At 59.8% G+C, this 19668-nt stretch overlaps 1 protein-coding gene across 2 annotated transcripts in view; it reads left to right on the top strand.

Annotated features, from left to right (window-relative positions):
- Window positions 1-4749: 4749 nt before the first annotated feature.
- Window positions 4750-19668, top strand: part of NSD2 (nuclear receptor binding SET domain protein 2) — a gene marked incomplete at both ends in the record, with an annotated part of 33385 nt that continues 18466 nt past the window's right edge. For both annotated transcript variants that reach the window (XM_081092559.1, XM_081092560.1), the window contains 8 exons: window positions 4750-5346; window positions 6761-6935; window positions 9836-10002; window positions 10479-10961; window positions 14044-14188; window positions 15724-15842; window positions 17351-17432; window positions 18345-18469. In XM_081092559.1, coding sequence (XP_080948685.1) covers window positions 4750-5346; window positions 6761-6935; window positions 9836-10002; window positions 10479-10961; window positions 14044-14188; window positions 15724-15842; window positions 17351-17432; window positions 18345-18469 — 1893 coding nt within the window. The remainder of the gene's footprint in view (window positions 5347-6760; window positions 6936-9835; window positions 10003-10478; window positions 10962-14043; window positions 14189-15723; window positions 15843-17350; window positions 17433-18344; window positions 18470-19668) is intronic.

The following is a 19668-nucleotide window of genomic DNA, read 5'->3' as shown; positions in this document are numbered from 1 at the left end:
TTGTGGAAGCACACGGACTGAGCTGGCGGACACCTTGGGTGGAGCCAAGTAACACGCGATTGCTTTGGGGCTGCCATACCCAGTGAGTGGCCCAAGGCCGGCGCCTGGGAACAGGTGGGAAGTGCAGATCCGCAGGCCGCCCTCAGCCTGGAGCCGGGGCTCTGGGGGAGCCCTTCACCTGGCTCTGTGCCTCAGCACAGGACGGCTGCTGCCAGGGGCTGGTGTGAGCCCTGGAGAAGGTGGTGGTGGGGCCGCAGGGGGGCGGGAGTAGACAGGTTTGGGCAGGAGGGTTCTGGACTCACCGGGAAGCCTGTTGTTTGGGATATGAGAGATGGGGGAGAGGTGTCATGAGGGACCCCAAGGTTTTTTCTTCTTTCTTTCCCCCACCTCTCCACCCCCTCCCCTCTGTCAACCATTTGCTTATTCTCTGTATCTAAGGGTCTGTTTTGTTTTGTTTGTTCATAGTTGTGTTTTTCAAATCCCACTTGTAAGTGAGATCACACAGTATCTGTCTTTCTGTGTCTGACTGACTCACTTAGCATAGCACCCTTCCGGCCATTCATGTTTTTGCAGATGGCGGGATTTCATTCTTCCATTGCTGAGTACATTGTATGGGCGCCCAGCTTTTCATCCACTCATCCGGTGAAGGGCACTTAGGTTGTGTCCATGTCTTGGTTATCGTGAATAATGCTGCCGTGAGCGTAGGGGTGCATGTGTCTTTTTAAAAACGGACTTTTTTAGGGAGAGAGGAAGGTGGGGGAGAGAGAAAGAAACATGTTGGTTGCCCCACTTCCACATGCATTCATTAGCGATCCTTGTATGTGCCCGACGGGACTGAACCCCAAACCTTGGGACGATGCTTTCACCAACTGAGCTGTTTGGCCTGGGATATATATGTGTGTGTGTATAAAATACATATACGCGCGCGCGCACGCACACACACACACACACACACACACATATATACATGTATACATATATATATATTTAATCGATGTCAGAGAGGAAGGGAGAGGGAGAGAGAGAGAAACATCAATGATGAGAGAGAACCAGTGATTGGCTGACTCCTGCATATCTCACGCTGGGATCGAGCCGGTAATCAGGGCATGTGTCCTTGACTGGAATCAAACCTTGGACCCTTCAGTCGGCAGGCTGATGCTCTATCCACTGAGCAGAACCGGCTAGGGCTACATATACTTTTTTATTAGTGTTTTGGGTTTCTTCGGCTAAATATCCAGAAGTGAAATTGTTGGGTCATAAGCAGTTCCTATTTTACTTTTTTGTTGTTGCTGTTAATCCTCACCTCAGGATATTTTCTCTGTTAATTTTTAGAGAGAGTGGAAGGGAGGGGAAGAGAGAGAGAGGGAAACATCCATGTGAGAGAGACACATTGATTAGTTGGCACACCGCCCCCCCCACTCGCCCCAACCTGGGCATCAAGCCTGCAATCGAGGCATGAGGCATGTGCCCCTGACTGTGCCAGCGCCCCAACCCCTGAGTCAAACCAGCCAGGGCTATTTTACATTAAAAAAAATAATAAATGCTGCCCTAACCGGTTTGGCTCAATGTATAGAGCGTCGGCCTGTGGACTCAAGGGTCCCAGGTTCGATTCCGGTCAAGGGCATGTACCTGGGTTGCGGGCACATCCCCAGTAGGGTGTGTGCAGGAGGCAGCTGATCGATGTTTCTCTCTCATTGATGTTTATAACGCTCTGTCCCTCTCCCTTCCTCTCTGTAAAAAATCAATAAAATATATATTAAAAAAAATAAATGGTTTTATTGATTTCAGAGCGGAAGGAAGAGGGAGAGAGATAAAAATGTCAATGATGAGAGAGGATCATGGATTGGCTGCCTCCCACACCCCCCACACTGGGGATCAAGCCTGCAACCCGGGCAGGTGCCCTGACTGGGAATGAAACTGACCTCCTGGTTCTTAGGTCGATGAGCCACGCTGGCCTGGTGGAATTTTTTGATTCTTTCAGATTTTCTGCATATGTGAGTGAGCATGTTATCTATGAACGAAAGATAGTTTTATTTTGCCCTGACCATTGTGACTCAGTGGTTGGAGTGTCATCGGCTCACAAACTGCATGAAGGGTCATGGGTTCGATTCCAGGTCAAGGGCACGTACCTGGGTTGCAGGTTCGATCCCTGGCCCAGGTTGGGACACGTGGGAGGCAACCAGTGATGTGTGTCTCTCACATCAATGTTTCTCTGCGCCCTCCCCTTCTCTCTCCCTTCCACTCGTTATAAAGCAATGGAAAAAATATCCTCAGGTGAAGATTAACAACAACAACAAAAGATTTGTTTCTTCCTGTCCATTTTGTATACCTTTCACCTCTTTTTCTTTCTTATTGCATTACCTAGGATGGCAGAGTATTCTTTAAAAACTTTTATTGATTGATTTGAGAGAGAGAGAAACACGTATTTATTGTTCTACTTATTTATGCGTTCATTGGTTGATCCTTGTATGTGCCCTGACGGGGATTGAACCTGCAACCTTGGCCTATTGGGACTGTGCTCTGACTCACCCCTTTATCCACTCACCTGTTGGTGGACACTCAGGTGACTCCTGTGCCTTGGCTATTGTTAATAACACTGCAGTGAACAAAGGGGTGCAGACATTCTTATCATTAGTGTTTCTGGTTTCTTTGGATAAGTATCCAGAAGTGGCACCACTGGGTCATAAGGAAGTTCCATTTTACATTTTTTGAGGAACCTCCACACTGTTCTCCACAGCGGCTGCTCCCTCCCGTCTGCATTCCCACCAGCAGCGCACGAGGGTCCCTTTCTCCACGTCCTCGCCGGCACGTGTTTGCTGGTTATTGGCGGTGGCCCTCTGACAGGTGTGAGGTGGCACCTCGTGGTGCTTTTAATTTGCATCTCTGGCGTGGAGCATCATTCATATGTCTGTTGGCCGCCTGTGTGACCTCTGACCTCTGCAGAGAAACGTGTGTCACCTGAGCTATTCTTCCCACTGATTGCTAGTGAGAGTTGAAGGGAAGAGGAGAGAGATGACAGGGAGGGGAGGGCGGGGGGGGGAGAGAAACATTGATGTGAGAGAGACACATGGATTGGCTGCCCCCCCTCCCCCCACACACACACGTGTGCCCCTCCTGGGGCCGGGAAACCTGAGCGGGAATGGGACAGGGCTGACCTCCAGCCACTGAGCCCCCCAGCCAGGGCTCTGCCTATCTTTTAATCGGGTGGTTTGTCTTTTGGGGGCTCCCCACCCGTGGCTCCCCCGCCCCCCAGTTCTTTCCTGTTGGGAGTTCTGTTTCTCATACAGCGGTTGAAGCGCACTCAAACTTCCTTAGGCACAGAACTGTGGCAGGCACTTGCCTGGCACTGCTCCTGTCTGTCCGGAGCCGAGCCTCACTCGTCTTTCCCTGCTCGTGGTCCCTCCCCTGTGCTTGGGTAGCTGTGTTCCATTCTTGTCCGGTGAGTCTGATGTGAGCTGGAGTAGGAACCGGCCCTGATCTACCTTTAAAAGTGGGTGCGAGTCACACAGCATCTCCTGGATGTCCGAGGCGCAAGGTGTCTGCACGTGGCGCTCGCTCGACCTGACGGGCTACGGCTGCTCTTCTAATTGAGCTCTGACTGAGCTACTTGGCAGGGCCGTGTACCACCCCTTTATCCACTCACCTATTGGTGGACACTCGGGTGGCTCCCGTGTCTTGGCTATTGTTAATAGCCCTCAGCCGTCCATGCCCTCCCCATCGCTGCTGTGGAGGCTGCAGGCTGTCCACGGGTGTCTCCACCTCCACACGCTGTCCTTTCCGGCCGGACTGTCCTTCATCGGAAGGGTTGCCCGCGGGTGCCGGTGTTCAGCGTCCTGACCCTTGCCAGCATTTGCCAGTAGCAGCCCCCAAGCGGTGACAGTCAGACAGGCGCAGGAGGGTCCAGTCGTCCCTGGAGAACGGCCGGGTGCCCCGTGGTGTCCCCTGGCCTGCCGCACACCTCTCAGCATCGGGTGGGCCCTCACAGTAGCCGTCAGGGCACTCCGGATGGATGGCCTCCGTGGGGACGGGTGCCTGCCTGCACCTGGTCTGGCTGCCCTCTGGGGGTGGGCGCCATGCGGTGAAGACCTGCTTTAGGCGGCACAGGCGGAGGGGTCTCTGCGCCGGATGCAAGCTCGGGCTCGGCGGTCACCCCCGGACGTTCGTACTCTGGTGTATCCCTGGCCGCTCTCGTCATGGCCTTTGGTCTGGGCCTGGGCAGGGCTGGTGGGGGTGGGGAGGGGGTGTCGGCCAGGCCCACACCAGGACTGACCAGGCCGCGGGCTCACTTTCTGAATCTCGGCATTTCCTCGTCAGTCTGGCACTAATGGTGTGTCAGGTGGTGGAGAGTCTGGTTCTAAACTTTACTGACCAAGTGACCTTGTGCCCGTCACTGACGCTCTGCCCGGGAGGGCCCCGCTGTGCCAGGCCGGCTGTCGGCCTCGTGGGCCCCTGTCCTGGGCAGGGGTGGTGTGTGCACGGCACACTGCCTGTGCGAGGCGGGACGGACTTCTGTGTTCTCTCCCTTAAAGGCTACTCTTTCTTTCTCTTTTAGTTTTATTCTTTTGTGATGTCGTCATGTTTGTGATATTGGGACTGCCTCCTGTGACTTGTCATTGTACAGTACGTCACACACCGCACCAGCCCACACGCTGTAGAGACGTGGCCTGCTCACCGAGGTTTTAAAGGTAACAGGTCTCTCCTTTCTCTTTTCCTAACAGGGTAGTATTCCGAACGGAGCACCTGCACTGCATGGAATTTAGCATCAAAAAGGGTCCTGTTTCCGCGCAGAAGGTTGTCACGTGCATCAGGATGAAGCAGGCGCCGGAGATCCTCGGCGGCTCCGCGGCGAAGCCCCCGGGCTGCGACGTGAACCGCGAGTGCTCCGTGCTCCTGGGCAAGGCCCCGCTCTCCGCCAGCCTGCAGGAGGGCGTCGTGCAGAAGTTCAACGGCCACGACGCCCTCCCCTTCCTCCCGGCCGAGAGGCTGAAGGACCTGACCTCCCGCGTGTTCAACGGAGAACCTGGTGCCCACGATGCCAAACTGCGTTTTGAGCCCCAGGAAACGAAAGGGGCTGAGACGCCGCCTCACACGACCCCCATCAAAAACGGCTCCCCGGAGATCAAACTGAAGATCACCAAGACCTACATGAACGGGAAGCCGCTCTTCGAGTCGTCCATTTGTGGAGACGGCGCTGCCGCGGCGGCCCAGCAGGAAGGAAACGGACAAGAGCCGGAGAGTAAGGCGAGGAGGAGCAGGAAGAGGAGCATCAAGTACGACTCGGCGCTGGAGCCGGGCCTGGCCGAAGCCGCTGTGGGGGCCGAGGCCCCCAGCCCCTCCGACAGGAAGGTATTCACGGCTGGGTCAGGGCAGCCGCCACGTGCAGGGGCCGCGGGGAGCTGGGTCGTGGCGCAGGCCTGGCTCCCGGGTGCCCCGGCGCTGCCTCCTTCAGGCCGCACAGCCCTGCGGAGCCGGTGCGGCCTGGAGAGGTCAGCTCCGGGCTCTAGGTTACAGTGGCCCAGAGGCAGCCAGTTTCCGAGCCAGCGAGGCCGTTCGGGCTCCGCTGTCCCGTTTCCTGGGCCTCTGCAGAGGCCTCGGCCTGGCTCTGCTCAGGGCTCCCGTCGGAGCCCTCCGGTTCCCTCCCCTCACCTGGCTCCTCGGCCAGGGCCCGGGCTGCGTCTCGGTGCAGAGGCGGGCGCAGATCCCTGATGTGCCACGAGAGCGCGCGGGACTCATGTCACCACGTCTTAAAGTGACTCTCCAGGTCGCCCCCACTTAAATGAGTGTAAGCCCATACAGCAGCCAGGAGCCTCTCTGAGGCCGGAGGAATGGGGAGGGTGCCGCAGCCCCCCGCTCCCGTCACAGGAGCTGGTGGTCTTGAGGGGGTCCCCTTGCAGGAGTGAAGGAGGGGAGGGAGACCAGGAATATTTAGTTTAAAATTATACTCAAGGAATTCTGTTTACAGTTTCCACAGATAGAGGAGGAAGTGGCCAAATTCCTTGAAATTATTAAAATAATGAAGTTTGAGGGTTGAAACATGTTTGAGTGCTCAGGGGCTGTCCGGGTCTCGCTAATGTGATGGTCGCGGCGGGATTCTCAGAGGCCGGGCGTGCGTGGTTCTGGCGGTGCCCTGGTGGTGCCTCCCCGCCCATCTCTGGGTTTTGTTAGGACGAGTAGAGCCCTGATTGCTGACCTCCGACGTCGTCCTCGTGGCTGTTGTAAGGCTGGGTGCTGAGGACTAGTAGAGCCCCTTCCTCAAAGTGTGACATGCAGCCCTGTGCCAGCCCCCAGCACCCGCACCCGCTCTGAGCACGCCCAGCCCTCTGCCCAAGGCCGTGGCCTCCGGGGCCCAGGAGCCACACTCAGAAGGAGGTCAGGCTGCCGGCTGCTGGTCCCCTGGAGGCCAGAGTGAGGGTGCCGGGAGGAGGTGGCCCCTGAACCCTGGGCTCCATGACGGAAACAGGCCACGAGGGTGGAGCTGAGGCTTGCTGCCACGGTGCTGCCACATGTGCCAGGGGTGGGTTCCGTGGAAGAAGCACCGTCAGGCGGGAAGGAGTCGGCTGCCCCCCGTGGCCGCGCAGTGCGGGCAGCCCCTCAGCTGAGGACACGAGATGCACGATTCCGAGGGGGATGCCAGAGCTGCGATTTGAAAACGGTGTTGAGGGGGAGGAGGGGGGCGGTGTGGAGCCTCCAGCTGGTTACCCTCCGAGTTCTGTGGCCGGAAGGCTGGACTGAGGGGTAGATGTCTTTTGTTCATTTTCAGATTCCAGCTAAGAAAGAGCCCGGCCCCAGCCCCAGCCCCAGCCCCGGCAGAGACCGGGACCAGCTGCTGAGATACAGCGTGGGCGACCTAGTGTGGGCCAAGGTGTCGGGCTACCCCTGGTGGCCCTGCATGGTGTCCGCCGACCCGCTCCTGCACGGCTACACCAAGCTCAAAGGTGCGCCTTCGCGGGGTTCTCTCTCCTGCCCCTAACCTCTCCCTCTTCCATGAAGAGCCCTTTAAATCTCACTTTGCTGCTGCTGCTTCCTGTGTTCAGGTGCACATGACGTGACATGTGCCATCTTAACTGCTGTCGTGTGCACAGTGGGCGATATTAGGCCCATTCGTGCTGTGCAGCTGGCACCACTGTCTCAGGAAATCCTCCTGCCCCAGTCCCGGGCACCAGCCTCTGCTCCGCTTCCTGTGGCTTTTGATTTTAATAATTTCTTTCATTCTGGAATCACATACTTATTTTTTTTTAATCCTCACCTGAGGATATTTTTCCATTGATTTTAGAGAGAGGAAAGACAGACAGAAACATCGATGTCAGAGAAACACATTGATTGGTTGCCTCCTGCATGACCCCTGACCAGGGTCCAGGCTGGCGAGGAGCCTGCAACCGAGGTATGAGCCTCTGACCGGAATTGAACCCGGACCCGTCAGTCCGCAGGGCAGCACTCGCTCCACTGAGCCACACCAGCCAGGGCTGCTCCCCCTGGTTTTGACTTGCATTTTCCTGGTGATCAGTGATGTTGAAAATTTTTTCATGTGCTTTTAGCCACGAGTGCATTTCCTTTGGGGATCAGGCAGGGGAAATCTAGCGTTTCTGTGATGTGGAGCGGCAGCCCTGCCCTGGCCGCGGCCTCCCGGGACGGGCGTCCGATGGACCGCGCTTCTGCGTTGGAAAGAGCAGCCCAGCGTGCTCTAGGCCGTGCGCTGCGGCCGGAGGGTTCTGCCGCGTCGGTGGGTCACGTCTCCCTGGCACGGCCGCGTCCTCACCGTCTTCTCTTAGAAAGCGTCTGGAATCGGGTGTTTCCTGTGGTGGAGATTCTGTCACCACTTTTTCTGCTTTATGGAGTGAGACCTTTGCTGTCTGACTCCTGAGCTCAGCAGTCTTGGGCTGTTTGGTACGAGCTTTCCTTACTGGCTTTATCTTTGCCTCTTACCAGCTGCTGAGCTGTGTGGCGCTGTCACTGACACTGACAGCGGGGTGCTTTTCTACCCGCAGTTTGGTCAGTTTCTGCCTGACCTGCCCGGGGCTGGTGCCCTTGGAGCCTGGCTGGGAGGCCCGGGTTCTCCATGGGCGTCTGGCTGCCTGTCCTGGGCGCTGGCCTTGCTTCTGCGGGCGCCTGGCTGTCTGCCTGTGGGGGCTTCCCTCCCTCCCCGCCCTTCCGCTCGAGGCGGCTTGTGCACGTGAGTGGCTGCTGTCAATTTGGAGGCTCCCGGTGCTGGAGGAAGATGGGCTCAGGCCAGCCCAGGGGGTCAGACCGTGATGGAGGAAAGGCACCAGGTGCCAGTAGGTACCTAGGCCCAGGGGGGCCCGGCTCTCTTCGCAGGTGTGGGTTGGGGAGGCAGTGACAGGTGTTGACCAACAGCCATGGTTGGTGACTTTCAGAAACTGGCCCAGAAAGGAAGGTGCCTCATGATCAGTGGCAGGACACCTGGTGAATCATGTGGTGAAATGAAACCAGACTTGACCTCTCAGCTTGGGCTCAAGTAGGTTTCATGTGGGTGAGAGAGACCCGTTTAAATAGGAGATAATTGGGTGACATTGTTACCAAATTTCTAGGCAGACAAGGACTTAAAAAATGTTACATTTATTTTACAAATTTAAGATCCCATACGGACTTCTCTCCGCTTTCCTGCCCGGCGTGGGGAGCGTAGTCTGTGTCGGGAGCTGTTGATTAAAAACGTGTCAGTTCATGCGACTTCCTCGCACACATTGTGGCAGCGTTTCCTCGTTGTGCCGGTGCCGACATACACCTGTGCCCATCGTCACGGCCACGGGAAGTTCTTCCAAACGCTGAAGGGTCAGGGAGGGGCCTGGCCAGGTGGCTCGGTTGGTAGGAGCGGCGTCCGTGCACCCAAAGGTTGAGGGTTCAATCCCTGGTCAGGGTGCGTGGGGAGGCAACTGATGGATGTTTCTCACGTCGATCTTTCTCTCAAATCAATAAAAACATATCCTCAGTGAGTATTAACAAAAACAAAGTGTGCCTGCGCCGGTTTGGCTCAGTGGGTAGAGCACTGGCCCGAGGACTGAAGCATCCTGGGCACCTCAGTTGCTGGCTCAATCCCTGGCCCTGAGAGGGTGCACGTGGGGGTAACCATCGATGTGCCTCTCATCAATGGAAAAGTATCCTGGGTGAGGATTGACAAAGCAAAACAGTGTGATGGAGGAAGACACACGTCACTGGCCTGTTTTGAGTCTGAGCCGATTTAAAGTGAAAGCACACGCATACACATGTCCACTGGCTGGGCTGCTGTGGCCAGTGGCTGAGGGTCCATTCTGAGCCAGGAGGTCACAGTTCAATTCCCAGTCAGGGCACAGGCCTGGCATCCCCTCTCTCGGGTTGTGGGACCAGGTGCCTCTTCCTCACCCAGGTCCCTCTGGCTGTGCTGTCGGGTGTGGCTCATTCCTGTCTGCCGAGAGCCACCCTTGGGATATCGTGGGGTCACTCTGGCCTACTGGCTGCCCTTTCCCCACTCTGAGCTCTGGACTGAGTGGCTGGCAAGGCTGCCAGCTGGTAGGAGGTGGTGGGGCTGGGCCTTGCGCCCAGGCCGCCCGACACCAGCCGCTCCCCTTCCCGGCTGTCTGGTCTCCTCTGTCAAAGGGCCTTTGGGATGTGCTCTCTTGTTCGTTTGGTATCTTTTAAAGTGGATCTGAGAAGGGAGGAGGTGAAGGTGATGTAGTCAGCTCTCTCACCAGGCCCCTCGGATCCTCCCCGGGGTCCCTCCCTGCGGAGTGGGGGTGAGGGGGCCCTGCAGGCAACGCCAGCTCTGGGCCAGTGCCAGGAACAGGCTGGTTTCCTAACGTCCCACTGTCGGCCCTCGGGCCCCAACCTTTCATTTAAAACCCAGGTCAGAGAAAGAGCGCGCGCCAGTATCACGTCCAGTTCTTCGGCGATGCCCCCGAGAGGGCGTGGATATTCGAGAAGAGCCTGGCGGCTTTCGAAGGAGAAGGGCAGTTTGAGGAGCTGTGCCAGGAGAGTGCCAGGCAGGCGCCCACGAAGGCGGAGAAAGTCAAGGTGACGGTGCCCCCAGGGCCGGCGCAGACCCGAGCTGGGTGCCCGCGCTTCGCCTGGGTCTGGTGTTGCACTTGCAGTGGCTTAAGAGGGTGTGACGGCTCCTGTGTCTGTCGCTGCTCACTGTCGCCCGAGAATGCTTGGATGTCTCCAAGCATCACACGTTCCTTTTACTCATTGGTGACTCCCAGAGATCATTTCTTCTGTAATTTGTATTTTCCTTCATGGATCTGTAAATACGTAATATCATATATAACGTGTGCATCTGTGTGTTCACATTAGTGAAATGTGATTAAAATTTATTTCTAGCGTAAAGAAGCAGTTGCTATATGGAGCTGAACTCTGTAAACCCTTCAAGTTAATTGGTTTTTATAATTTTTGTTTCTAAATTTATCTGAAATTGTGAAAGTATCCTTTAAAGTGGGCTATTTTTATGTTTTTATAGTGAAACTTAGAGTGTCTTGTGTTTTTCTTTTCAGCTGCTGAAACCCATTTCAGGGAAATTGAGGGCACAGTGGGAGACGGGCCTCCTGCAAGCAGCCGCCGCCGCCGCCATGCCGGTCGAGGAGCGGAGAGCCAAGTTCACCTTCCTGTACGTGGACGGCCAGCTGCACCTGAACCCGCACGTGGCCCGGGAGGCAGGCCTGGCTGTGGAGGTGCCCGGGGCCGCGCTGGCGCCCGCAGGGGTCCCCGGAGGAGCCGCTGGGGACCCCGGGTCCCGGAGAGAAGAGGGCGGCCCTGGCAAGAGAGGGCGGAGAGCCCGGCTGGGGCGCGCTCCCGAGAGCCAGGACGGTGGCCCTGGGACGGGGACGGTGGCTCCTCCGAAGGTGGCTGAGCCCAGCTCCCCGAGAGGCCCGGGGTCTCCGCCCAGGAGGAGGAAGGCCGCGGCCTCCGCGCTGCGCAGCAGGAAGGGTGACGCCGCATCCCAGTTCCTGGTTTTCTGCCAGAGGCACCGGGACGAGGTGGGTGCCGTGGGCGTGTGCGTGTGCGTGTGCGTGTGCATGTGCGGGAGCACCTGCTTCTCAGCGTTTCCAGGGCCCCCAGCCCTGTGCAGGTTCAGACTGACAGGCAACCCCTTGATAGGAACGTGTCCTGCGGGCGAGCAGGTGCAGGGCAGCGGCTGTGGCTCTCGTGGGCTGCCCTGTGCTAGAACTTGGCCTCGCGCTCAGCGTGGCCCTGGGGCATCTCTCCAGGGCTGTGCTGCGCCGGTGGGGTCCGCGTCACAGACCCCGTGTGCTCCCGACCTCCGCGTCTGCTGAGCTCCTGTTTCTGTGAGAGAATCAAACCCGCAACCTCTCGGTGTGTGGGACGCACCCACCGCCGGAGCCACCGCCGGGCTCAGGGCCTGGTGGTGTCCCTGGAGCCCAGTGGCGGGGCCGGGGCCGGGGCCGGTGCAGGGCTGGTCACAGGGACCATGGGACGGGCCTGGGCGGGAGGGAGTGCTCACTCAGTGTCTGCACTTGGAAGGTCCTTTCTCCTCCTGGCCCTGGTGCTCCAGGCCTGAGCGGCGGGGCTGTGCCCTCTGCCTGTTGTCACGTGGCAGCAGCCGCACACCCTGCGTGTCTCTCGGTGCCGTGCGTCAGGCTTCCGTGAGGTCACAGTCAGGCTGCTGGCCGGGGCTGTGTCCCCTTGGGCCTGACCAGGTGCTGCCCGCAGGGCCTGAGGGAGGCCTGTGCCCTGCAGCTGGCGACCTCTCCCTGCACCTCGGGCTGCTCTGTGGGAGGCAGGGCTCTGGGGTCAGGCGGGCGCCTCTGCCGTGTCCCTGCTGGTCCCGGCGTCCTCAGCCGGGATGGCGAGTGCGGGCTCCGTGCTGCCCGTGTGCCTGAGGTGCTTTATGACGAAGATAGAGGCAGCCACTAACGAGGCTGCGGGGCGGCTGGTGCATGGCGGTGCGCATTCTCACAGCGGCCTGGAGGTCGCCTGAGTCCTCCGTCCTGCAGCCGCGGCCGCAGCCCAGGGGCCTGCGTGAGGTCGCTCCTGCGCCGGACACATGGCACAGGCAGGGAGTAGAGCTGGGACCCGACCCTCACTGTGTGTGGGCAGAAAGGTCACCGTGGCACCGCCCTATTGTGGAATGTAGACTCCAGTGGGAGGCGTGGCCTCCTCGGCCAGGTGAGGAGGAGGCGAGTGCTCTGTCCCCCACGGACTCTGAGGAGTGAGACGTGGACAGGTGACAGGTGAGCCCCAGAAGGGAGTGCAGGCGCTGGTGGAGGAGGGAGGCAGCGCTATGCCCCTGCCTGCCGGGACCGTCGTGTAGCGGGTGCAGAGGGCTGGGAGGGACGGACGGGGAGGCAGGTGTTGCCAGGTCAGGGACCGTGGGTGGCGGAGCTGAGGCAGGATCTTTCCCTGGCGTGTCCCCAGCTGAGGGCCAGGAGGAGCCAGGAGACCGGTTGCTGACCCCTGGCAGAGGCAGAGGGTGGACACGAGGGTGCTCGCATGGATCTGGCCCGCCTGGCTGACTCGGGAGCAGAGCTGGGTTTGGGGCGTCTTGTCTGGCTCAGCAGCTGGGAACCCTGCTCTGGTCATTTCATTCGAGGGCATTGCCGTCAGGCTTGGTGACCATTTTGGGCTGCAGGTCCGTGGGCGAGCGCACCACACGTGAGGACTCTGGTGGAGTGTCCAGGGGCCGGTGCCCAGGACTCTGGCTGGTGAGGGTCTGAGACCCTGGAGGCTGACGTGTGGAGGGCGGCTGACTCACCCCTCACGCAGGGTGGGCGGCAGGCAGGGCACAGCGCTGCTGGCTGAGGGCTGCTGGGAGCACAGGGTGAGGGTGACGCCGCCGAGAGGGACATGAGGACGCTGGAGGCGGGTGCACTCCACGCTGCAGAAGGAGGCCCGTGGCGCCAGCACAGGGTGCCCCAGGGCCAGGAAGGACACACAGGGCGGGGACACGCTGTCTGAGGTGACCGTGTGCGGAGGAGGGGTTTGCATCGGGGCGGAGCTCCCAGTGTGGGCTGGCAGGTGTGAGGTGTGGGTGGTGATAGGTCTCGGCAGTGCTAGTGAGCGGCCGGCATTAACGGTGGTGCCTGGTCACTGCCTGGCGAAGCGTGGCCCCTGTCATGGGGGTGGGGACACCCCTCCACTTGCCCGTTCACAGAACTGCCCGAGCAGCCCCTCCAGCCAGGCTGGCTCCTGGGAGCCGCCCGCTCTCTGCGCTGGTCGAAAGGGCCTCGGGCAGCGCCATCTCTGAGGCGGTCGCCAGCTGTGCCCTCGAATTCCCTGCAGTGTTTCCTGGACCATCCAAGGCAGTGAAACGCGTTCTTAGTCCATAGGCACCGGCAACAGCTGTTGGCCAGTTTGGCCTGAGGGTCAGAGTTTGTTGACCTCTGCTCCCCTGCTGTCGCTGGCTCTCAAGCTCAATGCCCACGAGAAACCCAGGGCAACCTTCTGCCAGCTGGTGCAGGCCCCAGGCTGAACTGGTCTTGAGGGGACTTGCACCTTCTAGGTGGTGAGACTCGGTTATCAGCGAGCAGCCAAGGCCAGCCCCCGGGTGGTGGGTGGAGGGCGCCGGGAGTCCTCGGGACCTCGAGAAACCAGGGCCTGGCTGGCAGGCCTGGGGCTGAGGGCTGCGTCTGGGTGCCGCCCGAGTGGTGGGGTGCCGGCCAGGCGGGACATCGGTGCTGCCTGCACTGGGGTGGACGGGGCTGAGGGGTGCCCTCAGCACCCACCCTCACGCCGTCTGTCCAGAGCGGGTCCCTGAAGGTGCCCTGGGTGCTTCGGGCCCAGACCTCACTCCCTGCTCCAGGGCCGCGTATCCATGGGGCTTTTCCTGTAACCGATCTTTGAACGTACCTAGAAAACTGTAGCTTCCTAACAACTTAATGACTTTGGAAAAGTACATTTTCTCTTACCATGTATCGCCCTGTTTGCCTCACAGTCGAACCTCTGCTCCAGCCTCGCTTTCAGGTGTGAGTGCCAGCGGCGGCCGCGGTGAGCAGGCTTCCGCGGGGCATGCAGGCGCCTGCTCCTTCTCCGGGGCCCAGAGCACAGCCCAGTGGGTGTTCGGGGCACGGCCTCCTCACCACACCCTCCCTCTGCTCACAGGTGAGGGCTGAGCACCCCGACGCCTCCAGGGAGGAGATCGAAGAGCTGCTGGGGTCACAGTGGAACATGCTGAGCGAGAAGCAGAAGGCCCGCTACAACACCAAGTTTGCCGTCCGGGCAGCGTCTCCCTCCGAGGAAGACTCTGGTAAGCGCTTAGATGTGGTGTGTGCAGTGTGGCCACTCTGGGGACTGCAGGGCGGCCCCCTCCTCAGCTCTGACCCGCGTGCTGTGCTGGCCTGGCCACCAGGGTGTGTGGTCACTCAGGCACCGCTGCCGTCCGTGTGGCCTCCCTCCGTGTCCTGAGAGCGGCCTGCGGGCCCTCGTGCTTCTGCCCGAGTGGAGAGCTCACAGGCCAGGACAGTGATGTGGCTGACCTGGCCTGGGGGGTCCTGGTTCCTCCTCGGCCTCAGGCTAGAAAACAGACAGCTGCTCCTTTGCTTTCGACAGCAGGAGAGGAGAGGAGAGGTGCCCAGTTGGCTGCCAAGGCAGGTGTCTGTGGCCTCGCGAACACCTGCTGACGGGCAGCTTGGTCGGAGCTGGTCTCGCCTGGGGGGCTGAGCAGATGCCCCGCCCACTGCTCCGCAGGCCCTTCCTGGGGTGGCCGTGAGCAGCTGGGGGCTGTGGCCTGGAGTGGGCTCCAGGAGGCGGCTCGGCAGGCTGGGCCTGACCGGCGTGAGGCCGGGCTTGTCTCGGCCCTGGCACAGTGCTCTGTGCCACCGGGAGTCAGGTTCGAGGGTGACACTGCGCTCCCAGGGGGCGTCAGACGAGTCCAGGCATGAACCCTGAACGTCTGAAGTGGCCGTGCGAAGTGGAAGGCCGGGTTTGTGGTCCACACTAGTGTCCCTCCAGAGCCGGCCTCTCCTCTGGGCCCCGAGGTCTGGGTGGGAGGGAGCCCTGGGAGCCCCTGTGGACCTCGGTGTGGAGCGCAGGCAGCCCTGAGCTTGCAGGTGCACACGGAGCTGCTTCTTTAAGGAAATAGATAAAACGTAGCAAGTTGTAGGGTTTTTAAAGTTCAACTTAAATTCCACTAGTCTCAATGTTAGTAAGTAAAGGATTAAAAAATACTGGATTATATTTAAATTTTCATTTAGTTCTTTATTGATTAAGGTATTACATACGTGTCCTTATGCCTCCATTGTCCCCCTTCACCCCCCTCGTGCCCTCACCCCCTGGTGTCTGTGTCCAGTGGTTAGGCTTATGTGCACGCACACATACACTTAAATTTAATGCTGTCGTTTGTTAAAATGTAATTGTAGCGAATGCAAATCTGATAGTCCTGGGTTAGATGAGGGTCTTCAGAATTTGGTGTTACCGGAAACACAGTCCCTGGCAGGTCACCACGCGCAGAGGTTGGTCTGTGACCTGCGGCCCTGGTGCAGGACGGCTGGGTTTGCACCCTCGTGCCCGGCGGTGCTCAGTGCCGCTGTGCAGCAGTTCTTTGTTTTATTTGGTTTTCGGTACCTTGTTACTGATTTCAGAGAGGAAGGGAGCGGGAGAGAGAATCGTGGATTGGCCACCTCCTGCACGCCCCCTGCTGGGGATCAAGCCCGTAACCCGGGCCTGTGCCCTGACCAGGAATTGAACTGTGACCTCCCGGTTCATAGGTCAGTGCTCAATTACTGAGCCACGCTGGCCAGGCTGTGCCGCCTTTTTCATGTAAGTTCCCGTCCCCATTCCTAGGTAACCTCTATGGGAGAAAAAGAACCCCCCCGAAGAGGACTCAGGACCCTACAGGGGATGCTGAGCTTGAAGAGGCGCCCAGGAAAAGACTCAGGACGGACAAGCAGGGTCTTCGGAAGGTAATGTCCACGTTTACCTGGCACTGGACCCCGTGCTGTGTGCCCCCGACCCCTGGCACCTGTCCTCCCCACCCCGTGGGCTGCTGTGGGGGAGTCGGCGAGCTTCTCTCCTGGCACCTGGGCGGAGGCCGCTGCCTAGAGCAGCTCTGACCTGCCAGGGGCCGGAGCACCAGCCCGATACCAGCTGCCAGAGAAAAGCCCGCGACCCTCTGAGCGGCACTTGGTGTGGCGCCCACGGGTCCACGGAAACGTGACCCCGTCTCTGGGGCTGGCTGACGGCGACGTCACAGCTCAGCCTCCGGAGATGCGGGGTCTGCTTCAGCGACAGGTGTGGCGGCCGCACAGGCCCTGAGCGGCTGGTGAGCTCACTGAGCGTCAGGAGCTGGGGTGTCTGTGCGGGCCCCGCGGTGCTGCGCCTGCGGGTGCAGAGGCCGAGGCCCGCACCTCACGCTCCCGCCCCGGCCAGCTGCCTGTGGAGGGGGCAGCCCGCACCTCACGCTCCCGCCCAGGCCAGCTGCCTGTGGAGGGGGCAGGCCCGCACCTCACGCTCCCGCCCAGGCCAGCTGCCTGTGGAGGCGGGCGCCGGCCTGTCCTGTGGCCCAGGAAGCGTGGCCAGTGCCGCCTGCGGTGCTCATTGCGGGACGGCGAGCAGCAGCCCATGGGTGGCATCAGGAAGTCGCTCCGTTCCTTCTGCTCTGTCCACAGACAGAAAGTCACGGTCACACACGTGGCTGACATGTGCACAGTTGGCACCGCTGCACGTCATTTCTATGAAGCCGTCTTGGCAGCTCTGGGGGGTGGCCCTGCCGTGCTCGGGCCCCCGGGCGGTTCCTGCAGCGAGAGGCAGAAGCTCGCTCCGTGCCCTGGCACTGCCAGCAGCCTGTCTGACACGGTGCTTTGAGCTATTCGTATACGTGACTTACCAGGAAACGGCCCTGACATGAAAGTCTCAGAATTCGCACTGAGTGGCTGGGTAGACTCGTCTTAGCGCACCGCTCAGGAAACCGCGTGTGACGGGCAGGGTGGTGCCTGCCCTGCTGGGCGGGGGGCGCGGTGCAGTGTGGGGTGGCCCGGAGGCCTCGGCCACAGCACCCCACACGGTGGTTCAGTGCCGTGCCTCCTCCTGAGGGCTGGACAGAAGGCTCACGGTGCCTGCTGGGTTTGCGCCACATGCTCGGCTATGAGATGTGCTTGTATGTGAGCGTGAGGTTTGTCTGCGAGTGACGTCCTCCAGAGAACGAGCTGGGGGGAGCTTGGCACTGACAACCTGGTGCCACTTGAGGGGCTGGGCAGCCTGGAGAGGGTCCTGTCCACTCCCCACGCCCTGGCGCCCGGCGGAGCCCCCCGTGAGTGCGAACGTGGGGCTGGGCTGCTGGTGACCTGCCAGGCACTTCCCAGGAGGAAGTTGGGTCTCACCATCTTGCAGCAACCTCCACTGGTTCACGTAGTAGATTCTTTCCTTTTCCTTCTTTTCCTTTATTCCTTTTTGTTTTTGTTTTTAATAACAGAGAGAGACCATTGCAGACAAAACATCGCGCACAGCATCCTGCAAGGCCGCAGAGGCCCTGTCCTCCCTGAAGAGCCAGGCAGGTAAGTGGGCCTGGGAGATGGGGGTGGGTGGAGACAGGCTGCCTCTGTCCTGGTGGGTGGCGGGGGGCTGGGCTGGGGAGGGACCGGAGCCTTCAGGGGTCAGAGCCACAGTCAGGCTGGACCGGTGCCGGGACGGCTCATGCACGCGAAGAGCAGACCCTCTTAGTGGTCAGTGTTCAGCGACTCAGGTCTGGAAGCCACTCCTGTGGCCTCTGCGCGGCTGTGTTCTCAGAATAAAGCTGCTGGAGAAGGGGCCCCACCAGGCCAGCGGGCTCCCTCCGTGCTGGCCGCTGTCAGCTCCCCACTCCAGCGTGTGCCCCGGCATCGGGCCTCGAAACGAGCTGAAACGTTTGTGAAAAGTAACTGTCAGGACAGTGCCGGGCAGACACATTAGTCCTCCTGACGGCTTCTCTGGGTGGTCTGTCTGGTGGTTTGTTTATTTAAATAAATTTTTGATTGATTGATTGATTTGAGGAAGAGAGAGAGCGATTTGTTGTTCCACCTGTTCATGCGATCACTGGATGATTCTTGTCCGTGCCCTGACGGGATGGAGTCTGCAGCCAACTGAGCTACACGGCCAGGCTTGTCTGTTCGTTTATTTTTTATTTGGATATTTTTCCATTGGTTTTTAGAGAGAGTGGCAGGGAGGTGGGGAGAGAGAGACATCGATTGGTTGCCTCTGGTACACGCCCTGGCCTGGCACTGGGGAGGAGCCTGCCACCCCGGTACGCGCCCTTGACCAGAATTGAGCCCGAGACCCGTTAGTCCACAGGCCGACGCTCTAACCTTTGAGCCACACCGGCCAGAGCTTGTCTGGCCATTTACGACAGGCAGCTTCCAGCTCCAGCTCTCAGTCGGAAGGACTGGGGTTGACGTTCAGGCTTTACTTCATGGGCTCAAATTACTTTGCAGCAACAAAACACCTGTCTGATGCGTGCAAACCGCTGAAGAAGCGGAACCGGACATCGGCAGCCACGCCCTCTGCACTCGCCTTTAGCAAGAGCTCATCTCCCTCTGCCTCCTTAACTGAGAACGAGGTAAAACACATTCCCACGAAGGCCCTTTCCTGAGCCGGGCCAGGCTCGATCGGCTCCGGTGGTGCCTCCACGCTGTGGGCGAGGCGGAGGCGCTCTGGACGCGTCGGAGCCACGGAGTGGGAAGAAGCCGCTCTTTGCCTGCTTGAGCGCACGCGGCGTCTGTATGAACGCATGTGGTCGTGCTGTAGGGCCGATGCATTGAATTCCCGAAATCTCTGTGCTTGTGTGAAAGGAGGCTGCTTTGTCCTGACGTGACGTCAGCTGAGCTGACGTGGTCACTGGGCACGCGTCCCGACAAGGCTGGGACACCTCTTCCGACTCCCGTGGCTTCTGGACCCAGGCTCGGGGCCGTGGCTCAGGGTCTGTGGCTCTCTGGTCCTTTCGATGGTGGCGTATTCGTCGATAGTTGAGCATCGAGGTGGATTGGCGCCTGTTCTCTGGGCTTGCAGAGTATGTGAGGCGTGACCATCGCTGTCGTGTGGCGCGTAGACGGCATCGCAGACTGGTCCTGCCGTCGTGAGGAAAACGGAGCCAGCCTCAGGCAGATACGCCACGCGCTCGTCCAGGGCACGTTTGGGATTCAGGACTCAGAAGCCCCAGGAGCTCAGTTCAGGTCTCACGTCGTCGGTCGTTCCCCGTCGCTCTCCTTTTCTCGGGGTAGACAGGAGCCCGTTCCTAGAATTGTGAGGAGAGAGCCCTGAGCCTTCGGACAGGGCAGTGCGGCCGGGCGGGCAGACCCTCGGCCTGTTGTGTTGGAAGGCGGCGCTGTCTCTGGCATGGCCCCGGCGGGCGGGCGTTCGGCTCTCCGCCAGCCTCAGTTGCTTCTCCCATAGACGAGGCCAGGCCTTCCACGTGTGGGGCGTCCTCCAGCTGCCGAGGTGCAGGGGGCCTGAGCTCGCTGCCCGGTCCTCTGGCTCCCGCTGCTCGGAGTGGTGACTGGCTGCCCCGTGGGCGGGACCAGGCTTCGTCGCCAGCGCTGTGTGCAGGAAGCTGGGCCTTCTTACACCTGGCACCCCCAGGAGGCAGCAGAGTTCTTCACGAACCCCAGGAGCCTGTTGAGATGAGAGAAGGCTCGTCCTGTACAAGAGTTCTCCCCTTTCCTGTCCACGTTCGACTCTGTGCCCTAGAGTGACGGAGAGAGGCCTGCAAGTCGAACAAGGCCCAGGGCCCAGGCCTGTGCCTGCCTCTTCTGGGTAAGG

Source organism: Myotis nattereri (genome assembly GCF_964212035.1).
Source record: "Myotis nattereri genome assembly, chromosome: 1".
NCBI classification, from domain to species: domain Eukaryota; kingdom Metazoa; phylum Chordata; class Mammalia; order Chiroptera; family Vespertilionidae; genus Myotis; species Myotis nattereri.
The sequence above is the reverse complement of the archived record's forward strand: the minus strand, read 5'-3'. Positions and strand labels throughout refer to the sequence as shown.